At 32.7% G+C, this 14,570-nt stretch overlaps 1 protein-coding gene and 1 long non-coding RNA gene across 2 annotated transcripts in view; one reads left to right on the top strand and one right to left on the bottom strand.

Annotated features, from left to right (window-relative positions):
• The window catches only part of GLRA3 (glycine receptor alpha 3), a 222,710-nt gene that overhangs the window by 123,429 nt on the left and 84,711 nt on the right, over positions 1 to 14,570 (bottom strand). The window contains 1 exon segment of the mRNA XM_074228942.1: positions 8,766 to 8,833. Within this exon segment, the coding sequence (XP_074085043.1) occupies positions 8,766 to 8,833 (68 nt within the window).
• Positions 1 to 14,570, top strand: part of LOC141517676 (uncharacterized) — a 48,001-nt gene that overhangs the window by 24,454 nt on the left and 8,977 nt on the right. The window lies entirely within an intron of this gene.

The raw sequence follows: 14,570 nt of genomic DNA, 5'->3' as shown, positions 1-14,570 counted from the left end.
TTCTTTTATCCACTTGCATTTTTTTAGGTTTTTTTGCAAGGCAAATGGAGTTAAGTGACTTGCCCAAGGCCACAAAGCTAGGTAATTATTAAGTGTTTGAGGCCAGATTTAAACTCAGGTACTCCTGACCCCAGGGCCTCTATCCACTGCACCACCTAGCCGCCCCTATCCACTTCCATTTTAAGGGAGAGTTCATCCTATTTACATTTACAGTTAAGATTTCTAATCTTTTATTTCCCTCTGTGTTATCTTTCCCATTTGTACTTTTTTCCTTCTCTTTATTCCTCCTCCTCAATATTTTTCTTCTTTTCTCCTTTAACTTTTTTTTTTCTTTTTTCTTTTTAGGTTTTTTTGCGAGGCAAATGGGGTTAAGTGGCTTGCCCAAGGCCACACAGCTAGGTCATTATTAAGTGTCTGAAACTGGATTTGAACCCAGGTACTCCTGACTCCAGGGCTGGTGCTTTATCCACTGTGCCACCTAGCCACCCCTCCTTTAACTTTTTAAAAATTTTTAACTTGCAATCTACTTTCACTTGTGCCTTCACCTTTCCTTTTACTAGACCCTTCTTCTCTTTTCTTTCCCTTCCCCCCCCCCACTTCCCTGTAGGGTTGGATAGATTTTTGAACCCAATTGAGAATGGAAGTTTTCCCCTCTCTGGAACAAATCTATTGAATACTCAGTATTTCCATCTTCCCTTCTTTTCCTTTTCTATAATTGGTCTTTGTGCCTCTTCACCTGGTATTATTTATCTACTAATGCCTAGCCTTATCCTTCTTTTTGTGTTTTTATATTTTTAACACTTTCTTTTTTTACATCCCTTTTGTCCAATTATCTTATCTGACCTGATATAAGTACTGTCAATCAAATTACAATAAAAATTTATTGACTGATTGCTTGATAAGCTCAAAGTACTCTCAAAGTACAATCAATTAAAGGAAGATTAATTGATAAACAGCCTTGCTTCATTGTCACTAAGTACCCTCCCCTCTTCTGTCTCATTAGAAAGAAACTTCTCAAGAATCATGAATCATATCAAATTGTAATAACATCATACCTTACCCCCTTTTCAAGTACTCCATGGGCAAACAATTCTCATGAGTCAAAGTATAATATAAAGCCAAATCAATTTCATGAATTATTTGTACTACCCCTAACCCAAGTATATTCCCTCCAATTGAAGTCAAAGCATCAAGCTAAGCAAAATCCCTCTTAGTATACTCTCTCTTCTTCTCTATAGTACTCCAATCATAGTTCTACAGCCCTCCTCAACCAAAGTATCAGGTACACTCTCTCCCACACTCCCCACCTTTACCTCCCCAATCATGGTACTCAAACCCTTGACTAAAGTATGAATTAAAATAAGATAACTTCCTAATCTCTTTATGTCCAACTCTTCTAAGTAGATTCCCATCCTCTGCCCCCTATGTTACAACAAACCTCTATGTATCTAGCAATGTGAAGTCACTTCTGATTTAATTAAGTATAGAAACCCTAAGTACTCTTAAATACTGAGACTCCCTGAAGATTTCTCTTAAGAATTTTACAAGACTATATGGTAAGGGAGACACTGACTCAGGACTGTCAAGTTTCTTATGAAATCCTCATCAGAGAAAGTGCTGAGCTCTATGAACAAGGCAGAATTATAGTAGTTCAATGAAAACCTGAGATACATAAGTTAAGAATAAATACCCCAAGTGATCATCTGAACTATTTTTGCCTGACTTATAGTTAAGCATTCTGAATTATACTGCTCTGATCAATCACACTGAAATTTGTTGGACACACTGTAGTTTGTTTCAAATGTGATGTCATTAATTTTCTTTGGACACACTGTAATTTGTCTCAAACATAGGGATGTCATTTTAGTCTTCTTTAATAAGACAGGAACCAACTATATTCATATATTTTAAATATAATCTCTTCAACTATATTTAACCCTTTAACTGTCTTTAGAGAAATGCATTTTTCAAGAGTTACAAGTGTTATCTTCCCTTATAGGGTTGTATACAGTTTAACATTCTTGACTAACATCTGTTTTGTTTGTCCTCTTTCCATTTACCATTTTATGCATCTCTTGAATCTTGTATTTGAAGATCAAATTCTCTGTTCAGTTATGGTCTTTTTAATCAGAAAATTTTGGAAGTCCTGTATTTCATTGAACATCCATCTTTTCCTGTGATAGAATAGGCAGAATTTGGCAGGGTAGTAAATTCTTGGTTGTAATCCAAGGTCCTTGGCCCTCCAAAATCCTGTATTCCAGATCTTCTGTGTCATAGCTGATAAGTTTTCTGTAAGTTTTCTTGCTTCCTTTGTATTTAAATTGCTTCTTTTTTTATTGTTTGCAGTACTTTCTCCTTTATTTGAGAATTCTGGAATTTGGTTATTACTGGAGATTGTATCCTGGGGTCTCTTTCTGGAGGGGTTCTATGGCTATTTTGCCTTCTTGATCTAGCAGATCTGGACAGTTTTCCTTGATAATTTCTTGAAATATATTTTCCAGGTTCTTTTTTTGATCCAAGTTTTCTAGTAGACCAATAATTTGTAAAGTATGTCTCCTGGATCCATTTTCCAGGTTGCTTGTTTTTCCTTCAATTTTTTAGCCTTTTTACTTCATTTGATGGAATTTTGGGGGTCTAATAGATTCATTGATTTCTATTTCTCTAATTCTAATTTTTAAGGCTTTTCAGTTAGCTTTTGTTTTCCTTTTTGAGTTGGTTAATTTTACTTTTTCCTGAGTTGCATTCCTTTTCCAGTTGGTTGAGTTTATTTTTTGAAGAGTTATATTATTTTTTCAGTTGGTTATTTCTATGTTTTTAAAGCAGTTAATTTCTTTGGTCAATTTTTCATCATTATCCTGCATAGCTCTCATTTCTTTTTTTTCATTTTCCATCTTCTTCTCTTCTTTGATTTTTAATTCTCTTTTAAACTTTTCTTTGTTTTGAATTTGAGTCTAATTCATAGACTCCTTTGAGCTTTCCCATACATATAGGTAATTTTTCATTATTTGCTTTTTCTGAGGTGGCATTTTTTTATAAACTCAATTTGCATAATAACACTCTTTTAGGGTGTTTTTTTTTGCTTATCTTGACTGTTTGAGTTCTGCTCTGGTATAGGGAGTATAGACACAAGGTTTTTGTGCTAGAGTTGGGATCTGATCCCTCTCTTATCACTGGACTAGATTTTGCCTATACAGTCCAAACAAAAGTTTTGTTTCCTCTTTTGTGTACACACTCTGCCTATGTGGTGGTTTACTCCCAATGCAGTCCTGTTTCTTTGCTTCAGTGTTCCCAGGGTTCAGACTTTGGGGTTGGGACCTTTCATGCTGGTGTGCTATCTAGCTGCTGGGATCTGTGCTGTTGTCTTGCTGTTGAGACCTGAACAGCACTGTGGTTTTCCTGCTCTCCAGCATAGCTGGGCTTTACTTCCCCCTTTTCCTCAAAGAGACACCCCTTCACTGAAGATCTTCCATGATGTCTACAGTTGAAAATTTGCTTTAATATTTTCTTTTTTTTCTTTGGTGGGATTTGCAGCTTTATGTCTGTTTTAGAGGCTTAATTTAACATTATGTAGGGAAAAGCTCCAGGACCATTAAAGCTTCAAGTCCATTCTTGACTCCACTGTGGAAGTCCATCCTTGATTTTCCTTTTGATGAATGAAATTGTATAAATTGCACCAATTCCTAGAGTCTTCTATCACCTCTTCAATGAGATGTATTAGTATTTAATAAATCAATCAATAACATTGTTATTAGTACAGTGCTAGAGACATAAAAACAAAAATGAAGCAATCTCTGCATTCAAGAAGGTTACATTAAAAAAGATGATTAACAGTTCATACAGGTGGTAATTATACAGTTTATTATGGATAGACAATATATAATTATATATGTTGGATATGTACTAAAGGTATATGACAAATTAGAACCAAAATTGAATAGAAGGGAGGAAAGGAATGGTCTCTACTCAGTGCCTTTATTGTTTTTAGACTTATACCATGGAGTAAAGACATTTTTTCAATACAAATATTTTGGTGACTTTATTTGGATATAAATCTTGGACCTCTAAAATCTTTTCACAATTAAATTTGTGGATGATCTAAAAGACAATAAATAAGAGCAGTATGAATAAGCTAGAACTTATTTCTAATGAAAATGTCCTATCAAGAAGTATAATAAGGGAGATCATTGAGGAAATTTTATGCTTAAAAAGGAATATGGCTCAAGAATTCTCAAGGGTCTTAGATGTATACATTCAGGAGAATCTCTGGAACAATATGAACAAAAATCTTATAGGATGAAAGGGCATGCATTCCATGAGATTACAATTAATGGAAAGAATATTCACATCAATGAAATAAATTCCTATTTAAATAATGTTGTGATATTTCAGATCTTTTGAGACCCTCAGTTACTACTTTGACTTTTAAACATGTTCTTAGTCAATACTACTTAATACTAGAAAGAAGATAAAGACTTTGAAAAATATAGTTAATTAGGAATATTAACAAATAGATTGCATAGTAAAGAAATATGGAAGATAAAGCAATGTTTACCCCATTCTTGGAAAGAAACCTCAATGGCAATATGACAAGAGCAGCCAATCATTTCTTGACTCAAAAAATGGCTAATACTGTATTAAGTTATTTAGATAAACATTGGAAAAGGTGTATAATTTTGACAGTATAGGAAGGCTTAGTTCATGATGGTAGAAAAAAATGATTCAAACTTTGAAATCTGTTGCATATCATTTTGCCTTCTGTGAAAAATAAACAGGACACATAAAATTTCTACATATGTGAAGACTACAAAGAAAAGCTTCAAATGGAAATAGAGATACAGTTAGTCTAGAGGTATTGCCTGTCAGGGAGACCCAGACCACCAGAGGGAGCTTAGTGTATTTTGTCAGTTGTTGAGGAAGATTGATTGTGCTGAGCAGATTGAGGAAACAAACTGTTCCTAAGAAGAGGAGTTAGTATTTTTTTAAAATAAAGTTACAAAAAACAAGTTACATATTATACTATTATCTCATTTTAAAAATGTATTCTCTTAATTGCATTAAGCATTCAGGAGGGAAGAACATTGTGAAAGAATTTACAGTGTAGGGATTTAAATCAAGTGTTAAAAGATACTGATTTCTAAATAAAGATATTAGGGTAAATCCTGAGTAAGAGACATCAAAAATAACTTATATACTTGAGATATTGATTATGATTCTCTCTGAATAAAATAAGTACCCATTTAGTATATTTTTCAGTATATAATCATTATAGTATTGATGTCATTATGTTATGAAGGGAAGGGAAAGGAATAAGCAATTATTTAGTGTTCATTATATACCAGCACTGTCTTAAAGCTTTACAAATATTATCTCATTTAGTCCTTCCAATAATTCTATGAGGTAGAAATTTTAATCCTTATTTTATAGTTGAACAAATAGTGGATAAGTAGTTTTTCCAGGGTTACACAGTTATTTCACAAGCTGAATTTGAACTTAGATCTTCCTAACTCAAGGTTTACTTCTTGTTAAACCCTTCCTGTAATAGTCATATTAATTCTCAAAGAATAAATAAAAAACTTCAGAGGAATTTGGAAACTGGGCACTGTTATTAACTTCTCTAGCATGGGCTTTTTGACACTGGAAAAACAGCAAGAATACTAGATTTTAACATCAACAATTAATTACTTAACTACTGATAAAAAGAAAACAAAATTCTTATTGGTTAGAAAATAAAAAGACCAAAGACATGCAGAAGGAGTAAAGACTTTCATTTGTTATTGTTATCGTTTTTTTAATTTCAAACCTATACTAAAATTTCAGTCAGAAGAGGCTTTAAGACCTGAGCATTTCTATCAAATTGTAAAAGTTATATGCCAAAATTTATTTGTAGGATTAAAATATATTATAGTGGACCTTGAAGTCTTATTCTAATTAAGATCATCATGAACTTTGACAAATATATTGATATACCAATTAGGAAAAGAAATTTTTAATAAACTAAGGGTAGAGAACATAAAAACAGAATATATAATTTGCTACATAAAGGTAGGAATTCAATTTTACAAAAAATGAAATAAATGATGACAAAAATAGAAACTATAATGTGGGGAAAATATATGCATTAAATAGCAAAGATAAAAGTTTGCTATACAAAATAAATAGAAAACTGACATAAATTTATAATACCAAGATAATTTCCAGAGCTATGTGCCTGAGTGATATGAACAAAGAATAATTAAAAAGAATAATTATAAAATATTGAGCAATTGGAAACATACTCCAAAGCATTAATAATTTAAAATAATTTAAAAGAACTTCAAGTTTTTCCTTGGACCTTGTAAAATAATAACTAGGAGAGCAGCAGCTTAAGGTTTATGAAACTCTTTAAAAATATTAACTTATTTTATCCTTCTAACAATCCTAGAACCAGTTGCCATTGTTTTCTCATTTTATAGATGATAAAACTGAGGTTGACAGAGTGATTTTCCAAGGATCACACAGCTATCAAGTATTGGGGCTGGAACTGAATTCAAGTTCTCTTGACTCTAAGGCCAGTTCTTTTTCCTCTGTGTATTTGATCTACTTCTAAATGATGAAAATGATGATAAATGGGAACAATATTAGAAGAGTTGGGACAATACAGATATATTACTACCTCAGTGTCTAGAACTGAACTGGCCTAATCATTCTGGGCATCAATTTGGAATTATGGAATAAAAAGTGATTCAGGAATTCATTTGTATCCTTGTTCTAATGATGACACTAGATATATAACACAAGGACATTAAGAGACAGAAAATATAGAATGAATCTTTAATTTAATATCCATAATAGCACTCCAAAATAAAGAAATAATGTGGTAGCTCATTTATTGGAAAATGACCAAAAGACTATAATATATATATATATATATATATATATATATATATATATATATATATATATATAACACTATATATTTATATATAGTTATTTCAATTATATTTGATTATTTATATGTGAAATAAATTGGATGCAATATTTTTCAATAAGAGCCACAAGAAATGATAGCAGAATATCTTCCTTTCATCCCTTATCCCTCAAACCCTGCTATGCTAGTCAGCACTAGTGGAAACATATTGCTTATTCAATAGTCTTGTCCACCTTGGCCATTAACAACATCATCAAACACCTCAAAGAACTCATTATATTCATATCTGAACAATTACCTTTCTGCTTATGTTTACAGAAGTTAAATAAAACCCATTTGCTAGTGAACAGTGCCAATGAGGTCCTGAGTATAGATCCAAACCCTAAATGATACAGTTTTTTCCACAAAGAAAAAAAAGATAACCCTATGCCCATAAATACTTGTAAACCTGTTCAGACATCTTGGGAGAGATCTTTGCCTTTCTTCTTTATCCCACAGGAAGCCAGTCAAGAAAGTGTTAATGACTCAGTGTAACTCAACACTATTCTTAGGAAAAAAATTTAAATGTATCAAACATTAAAATTCTCATCATCTATGATGGACAATAATACTACTAGTTGCTATTTTATGCTGCTTATAGTTCTTATCCCCTTGATAAATTCTGGGCAAGAGGACAAAGGTAAATTGTTTCTTGCTATGCTCTGAGTTCAATAGAACCCTTTATGTAGCAATTGCAACCATGAAGTTCGTTTTCAAAATTCATGTTTTAGGAAAGAATAGTTATTGTTCAAGGCAGACAAAATCCTAGTTACAGAGAGAAGCAAATAGAGACAGAAAAGCAAGTGGCACATATACTCATTATGGTTTCATTTTATGATAGTAAATTTTCAAAGAAAAAATTTTATCTCTTCCTGGGAAATACCATTTTTATGACCTATTTTTTCTGACTTATTATAACCTTGAACAGAATTTAATTTTCTTTTAATATACACAAATTTAATCAGTTTCAAATATTTGAAGTTAAATATTTAATATACTTTATCATATATATAAAACTAATTTTCTATAATTATTATTACGATTGAGCTAGACTATAATCACATAGTTGAAGAACGTTTTTACCTATGTCTTTACATTTTATATATAAAGCATATACTGGAGTAACATTTTGTGAACTTTATATTTTTGCAACATAGGTCAAAACAATTTTTTTTCAGGAAAACATGCTGTAGGTCTCCCAAAGTATAAAAGAGATATAATATAATCTTTTAAATAAAGAGTATAAAGATTAAACCATAATAGGTTGGAAAGTGTAACATTCATTCATCCTTTATAAAATATAAACTCTAGCTACTTTATTGATATCATATTATCACATAAAATCACATATAATTTAAAATATATACCTTAATTTGAGATATTAAAATGAAATACTAAGTTCTTTTTTCACTGGAAAGAACAGTATGTAAATCATATGCCTATTATATTAAGTAAACAATATAACAGAATTAAAAACTAGAGTGAATTACTACTTATTTCAATCAATCAATCCATTTACAGAAGGGATCATGAATTAATTTGAATCAATAAATGATACTATTGATTTATATGTCAAAACTTCAGTTATTTTTCTGGGATTTAAATCATTAGATTATAGAATTATTTATATGTAAAGATGAGTTTTCATTGTATTCATTTGTTTATAATAGCTTGAATAAAAGCTATTGTTTATTATTATTTAACCATACAAGTTATTTAATATTAGTACATATATATATATATATATATATATTCACATACATCTTTAATAAATGACTCCAAGTTTGGAGTTGAACCATTTTAATGTCAAAGGGCTTACCATAGTTGTCTCTGCAATGGATCCAAAACTGTTTATAAATATGTTGCATGTGACATTAACTGGAGGACCTAAAAAAAAAGTAAAAACCCAATAATTGGCAAAAGTTGATGGAAATAATTCTGGACCTACTAACAGAATTGGGACAGTTAGGTGGCATAGAGGATAGAGTGTTGGACCTGTAGTCAGGAAGACCAGGTTCAAATATGACTTCAGACACTACTAGATAAATAACCTATACAAATCACTTAAACTTGATTGCCTCAGCTCCTTAACGGTAAAATAAGCTGGAGAAGGAATTGGCAAACCTCTCTAGCATCTTTGCTAGGAAAACCCCAAATTAGGTCTCAAGGAATTGATGGTGAACTTCAACATGATCAGGAGCCTGGGGTCTTTGATGTTTTGTAGAATATGTTGAATATTAGTCTTTTGATCTTTCTGAAGGACAGTTTCCTTATTTTTACAATGGGGACTATAAAACTTGTAACTTCTTTCCCAATATAGTAGCTGTGAAGAAAGACCTTTATAAATGTATAAAGCTCTTTGTGAATGTGAACTGCTATCAGGACATCAGAAGATTTGTCATTTCATTGGTGTGGGAACTTCCTTTACTGATCAAAATCACAACTCTTCTTCATATGTTAATGAGTTAATTAAACAAACTTTTATTAATATTAATCATACAATGCTGTACTAATATAAATATTTGAAAGCAATCAATATTTCAAAAAGCAAATTTTATTTTTTCAGTGAACAAAACAAAACATTTGTAAAGAAGATAAATAATGAAGCAAAACAAATTCCTATATTGTGCATGACTAAAAATGCATGTCTTTTCCTACATCTTGATTCCATTGCTTTTTTGTCAGGTACGGATAATTTTCTTCATCATCAATCTCTTGGAATCATGGTTCTTCACTGAATTGATCAGAGTTCCTAGTTAGTTCTATTAAAATTGTTTATTTTATAGTATTTCTGCTTATATAGTTGTTCAGTCATATCTGATTATTTGTGACCCCATAAACTATAACATTCCAGGCCCTTCTGTCCTTCACTAAAGCACCTATCTTGTGTCAGAGACTGTGAACAAATAGCTAGCTATTGTGAACAAAGATGAAACTTCCTTGGGTGATAGGATTAAGATTTCTCTGTTTCTCTCTAGATTTCCCTTTTAAAAAGGTAACAAAGCTATCCTTGAGAATTGATTGGTACATTGCCCCTTTCCTCCTTAGTTACTAGCAACTGTGGGAAAAATATTGAAGCAATTTAGCTGATGGACTTATGATAAAGAATGCTATCCATCTCAAACCTGATGGCATCTAAATACAGACTGAAGCATTTCTTTTCTCTCACTTTATTTTCTTGTGGTATCTTTTCTCTCATCTTATTTTTCTTGAGGTTTCTCACTCTTTTTTGGGGGGGGGGTTATTGTTTACTTTTGCAACATGACTATTGTAATAATGTGTTTCATGGCTACACATTTTTAACCTACACTAAATATCTTGTTTTCTCAATGGGAGGGAGTGTGGGGGAAGGGTAGAATTTGAAATTCAAGGTTTTGCAAATGTTGAAACTTGCTTTTGCATGTAACTGGGGTAAAAATTTTAAATAAAATAAAATAAAATATAAAAAGAAAGAAAAGGCTTTAGACATACAGAGGAACAGTTAGAGTGGAGAGAAATTTCAGTCAATTGAGTCAATAATTCAGTTGCAAAATGCTAGATGTCAAAAGAAACTGAATTAAGATGGTGACTATTTGAAAAAGGTAAAAAAGGGATGGATATGAGATATTATGGAGGTAGAATTGACAAGATTTGGTAGATAATTAGATCTGAAGTTTATGTCAGCTAGATTAAGGAATCAAGAATCTCACCGGGCAGTTAGGTGGTGCAGTGGATAAAGCACTGGCACTGGAGTCAGGAGTACCTGGGTTCAAAATTTGGCCTCAGACACTTAATAATTACCTAGCTGTGTGGCCTTGGGCAAGCCACTTAACCCCATTTGCCTTGCAAAAACCTAAAAAAAGAATCTCACCAAAGTGGCTAGCAGTTGAAACTAGAAGGTCTGTGATTTTCTTACTAAAAAAAGGGAAGTTCAAATGATAGATGAGTTTGAGGGAAAGACCATGAATTCATTCTTGGACATGATGAATTTTAGAGGTCTATAAGACATCCAATTTGAAATGTCTATTGGGCATTTCATGATTCATAGTTGAAGCTCAGGAAAACAACTGGGGCTGGATGTATAAAACTAAGAGTCATCAGCAAAGAGATGATAATTGAATTCATGGATGTTGGTAAGTTTATCAAATCTGAAAGTATATAGAGAGACAAGAAGGGCTTTGAACAGAGTCTTGAGAATACAAACAAGGCATGATATGGATAGAGTCCCCAAAAGAGCCTGAAAAGGGGTTATCGGATTGACAAGAGATGATATTGCCACAAAAAACACAGAGAAAAGAGTATTACTGGATTAATCTGTGATCATATAGTACATCAAACACTGACCCTTAAGTCACATAGTACATATCTCTAAAAGTTGTTGTTTTGTTGACTGAATGAGGCAATTTTGAAGCTTTAAAGTGTTATGTCAGTGCTTGCTACCATTTGAAATATCATGACCTCTTAGCTACATTTCTGGTAAAGTTACCTTTCTGAACCATTTCCTTTGTCCTAAATTTAGTGATACCATCTCATTGGCACATATGAAGTCTTTTGACCTTGGTAAAAAGTATTAGGGCTTGGGCTCTACTGATATGGCCTCTGAAACTTTGCCATCATGCCAGAATGGGGTATCCAAAGAAGGTTTTAGTAGAGAATATAAAAGCTGTTATCGTGAAAATTATAAGAATAGTCTCTCTTCAGTCAAACCCTCCTCTTAACTATAGAGTCATCCCTTCAAGCACAAGGTCTAGTATTTCACATGAGACTGAAGTCTTTTAGTATAAGACCCAAGAATGGCTTCTCTGTGGGTTAGATAATAGGTCAACCTAGGTAAGGGCAGCCAGCTGGCAAAATAGATAGAGTGCAGGGACTAAAGTAAAGAAGACTCAACTTTATAAATTTCAATCTGGTCCCAGATACCTACTGCGTGAGTGACCCTAGGCAAGTCACTTAACCTTGGTTGCCTCATCTGGAGAAGAAATGGTAAATCAGTCTAGTATCTTTGCTGAAAGCATCCTATGCCTGAAAAACAACTCAACAGTTGACTAATAAAGTCTAGGTAAACCCAGAAGATCTCCTCCTACTGAGACAAGTAGATAAGACAGAAGGATCTACTCCATAAAAATAGGAAAGTAGCGCTCCAGTGACTTGCTTTTGGCTCTAATGTAAAAATAAATTCCTTTGTTTAGCTTTCAAAGTCCTACACAACCTAACCCCAACCTACCTTTCTTAGTAGACTTTACTTTCTCTCTTAAATCCAGAGATTTGACCAAAATTGGACTCTGTCTATTTTTCACTCTCTCCTCTCATTGAATCTTTGCCCTGCCATCCTGTATTCTTATAATGCATTCTCTCTTTATCTCTGGGTCTTCTCTTTAATTTATAACTCAGATACCATAAAGATGAAGTTTTTCCTGAACACTACAATTGCTAGTGCTTCACCTTTCCAAACGACCTTATATATAAATGTATATGTAAATATATATATATATATATATATATTTTCAACTTTATATTTGTACTGTGCATACATATTTTATATGTACTTGTACAATTATTTGCTTAATGAGTGGAGATTATTTCATTCTTTGTTTTCTATCTTTAGAGACTACCGTCTTGCCTAGTACATAACAGATGCTTAAAAATCACATTAATTGAATGAATAAGTAGTATCAAAGTTCCCATTATTTTTAAGCAAGTTTTTCCCCCAAAATTACTTGCTATTTTTTTTTTTTAGTTTTTGCAAGGCAATGGGGTTAAGTGGCTTGCCCAAAGCCCTAAGCTAGGTAATTATTAAGTATCTGAGGCCAGATTTGAACTCAGGTACTCCTGACTCCAGGGCCAGTGCTCTATCCACTGCACCACCTAGCCGCCTTGCCTGTTCATCTTCTAAAAGAGTTGCTGGCACATATGTGTGTGTGTGTATATGTATACACACACACACACACACACACACACACACACACACATATATATGTAATTTGCAAATATTTCAAACACTGTACTTTGAGATTGAGAGGCTAAACTAATAGGCTATATTAGAAATATAAAGGGATTAAGTAAACAGAAATAAAGGGATTAAATTAGATGTTCTATGTCTAGCTTTTCCATAAATCCATGATCTGATTGAATTTTTTGTGACATCTCAGTTGCTAAAATAGCGCATTCTTATTTTGGGGGTACAGTATTTTCACAGATAGAAAATGAGGTCAGAGAATTTTGAATTTACAATTTACAGTGTCTAGGATGCAATACAAAGGCACATAGGTGTACTTGTTTGTATATATTCATACTTACACATACATGTATACAGGTATGTCTAGATAACATATCCATACATATTTGTTAATGTATGTATGCATTACTAACAACAACAGTGATAATGTTGATATCACTACTATTTTCCATTCAGTTGTTTTCAATTGTGTCTAATTCTCTATGGCTCTATTTGAGGTTTCTTGACAAAGTTACTCGAGTATTTTGACATTTGTTTCTCCAGTTCATTTTATAGATGAAGAACTGAGGTAAACAGGGCTAAGTGTTGTTCTTGGGTATCATACAACTAGTAAGTATCTAAGGCAAGATTTAAACTCTGGAAGAAGGGTCTTCCTGACTCCAGGTCTGGCATTCTATTCCATTCTATCTATGCCACCTGGGTAATTATTACTATTGATGCTACTATCTAGCACTTATGTAGTTGATTCTTTGTACAGTTGATATACTGGACTAAGTATTTTACAAATATTGTCTCATTTGATTCTAACAACACCCTGGAATATTGATGCTATTATTATAAGCACTATTTTACAGATAAAGAAACTAGGACAAATAATAGTTAAAAGACTTACTAAAGGTTGTATAGCTAGTAAGTCTCTTCGGTTAGATTTGATCTCTGTTTTTGCTGGTTCCAAGTCCAGTTCTCTAGTCACTGTACTACTTTAGTTGCAGCCATCTATGCATCCAGATATCAGTCTATTCATCTCCCTATGCTCCTTGAAAAAGAGGCAAGATGAAGGGAAAATTTGAGTAGGTTTGTAGACAGAAGGGAAGGAACAAGCAGAGACAAACTGTTCCAACCCCAGCTATGCAGCAAATTGTGAGCTTCAAAATGATCATTAGTTCTCTGCTGGATCTTGGCTCTTGTTACAGTCTGTGCCTATCTTCAGTGCACACAACTAGACACTTTCATTGCTGCATTCAGAAATTTTCCCACACCGTTTGATATCTTCAAAATAGAGGGAAAGGATTCATGGCATAATAATCAATATCACCTGAGTTCACTGAAAAATTCCAGTGGTTGGACCTTCTGGAGTCTTTACATTTGACAAATCTCCAAGGATTCTGACATAATTGGGACATTAAGAAAGGTATTGTGGAGTAAGAAAATTGAAACTGCTAGTCAAAAAAAATTCTTCTCTGTTATCTCAGTCACTGGTGCTAGCAGATTGTGAATGTTTTTTACTTTGCTGGTAAAAAATCATCCTAGCTATCTTTAATACCACCTAACAGTCACTAATACCAATTCAACTATGGCTTACACCAGCCAAAGACAGCAAATCATTCAACAAGGATTTATTAACACCTAACATGTGCCAAGTATCTTACTGGGGTATGAGGATATAAATGCAAAAAAGAAAATGGAACA

Source organism: Macrotis lagotis, chromosome 3, assembly GCF_037893015.1.
Source record: "Macrotis lagotis isolate mMagLag1 chromosome 3, bilby.v1.9.chrom.fasta, whole genome shotgun sequence".
Classification (NCBI taxonomy): Eukaryota; Metazoa; Chordata; class Mammalia; order Peramelemorphia; family Peramelidae; genus Macrotis; species Macrotis lagotis.
Note: the sequence above shows the minus strand (reverse complement) of the source record. Positions and strands in the feature narration are given on the sequence as shown.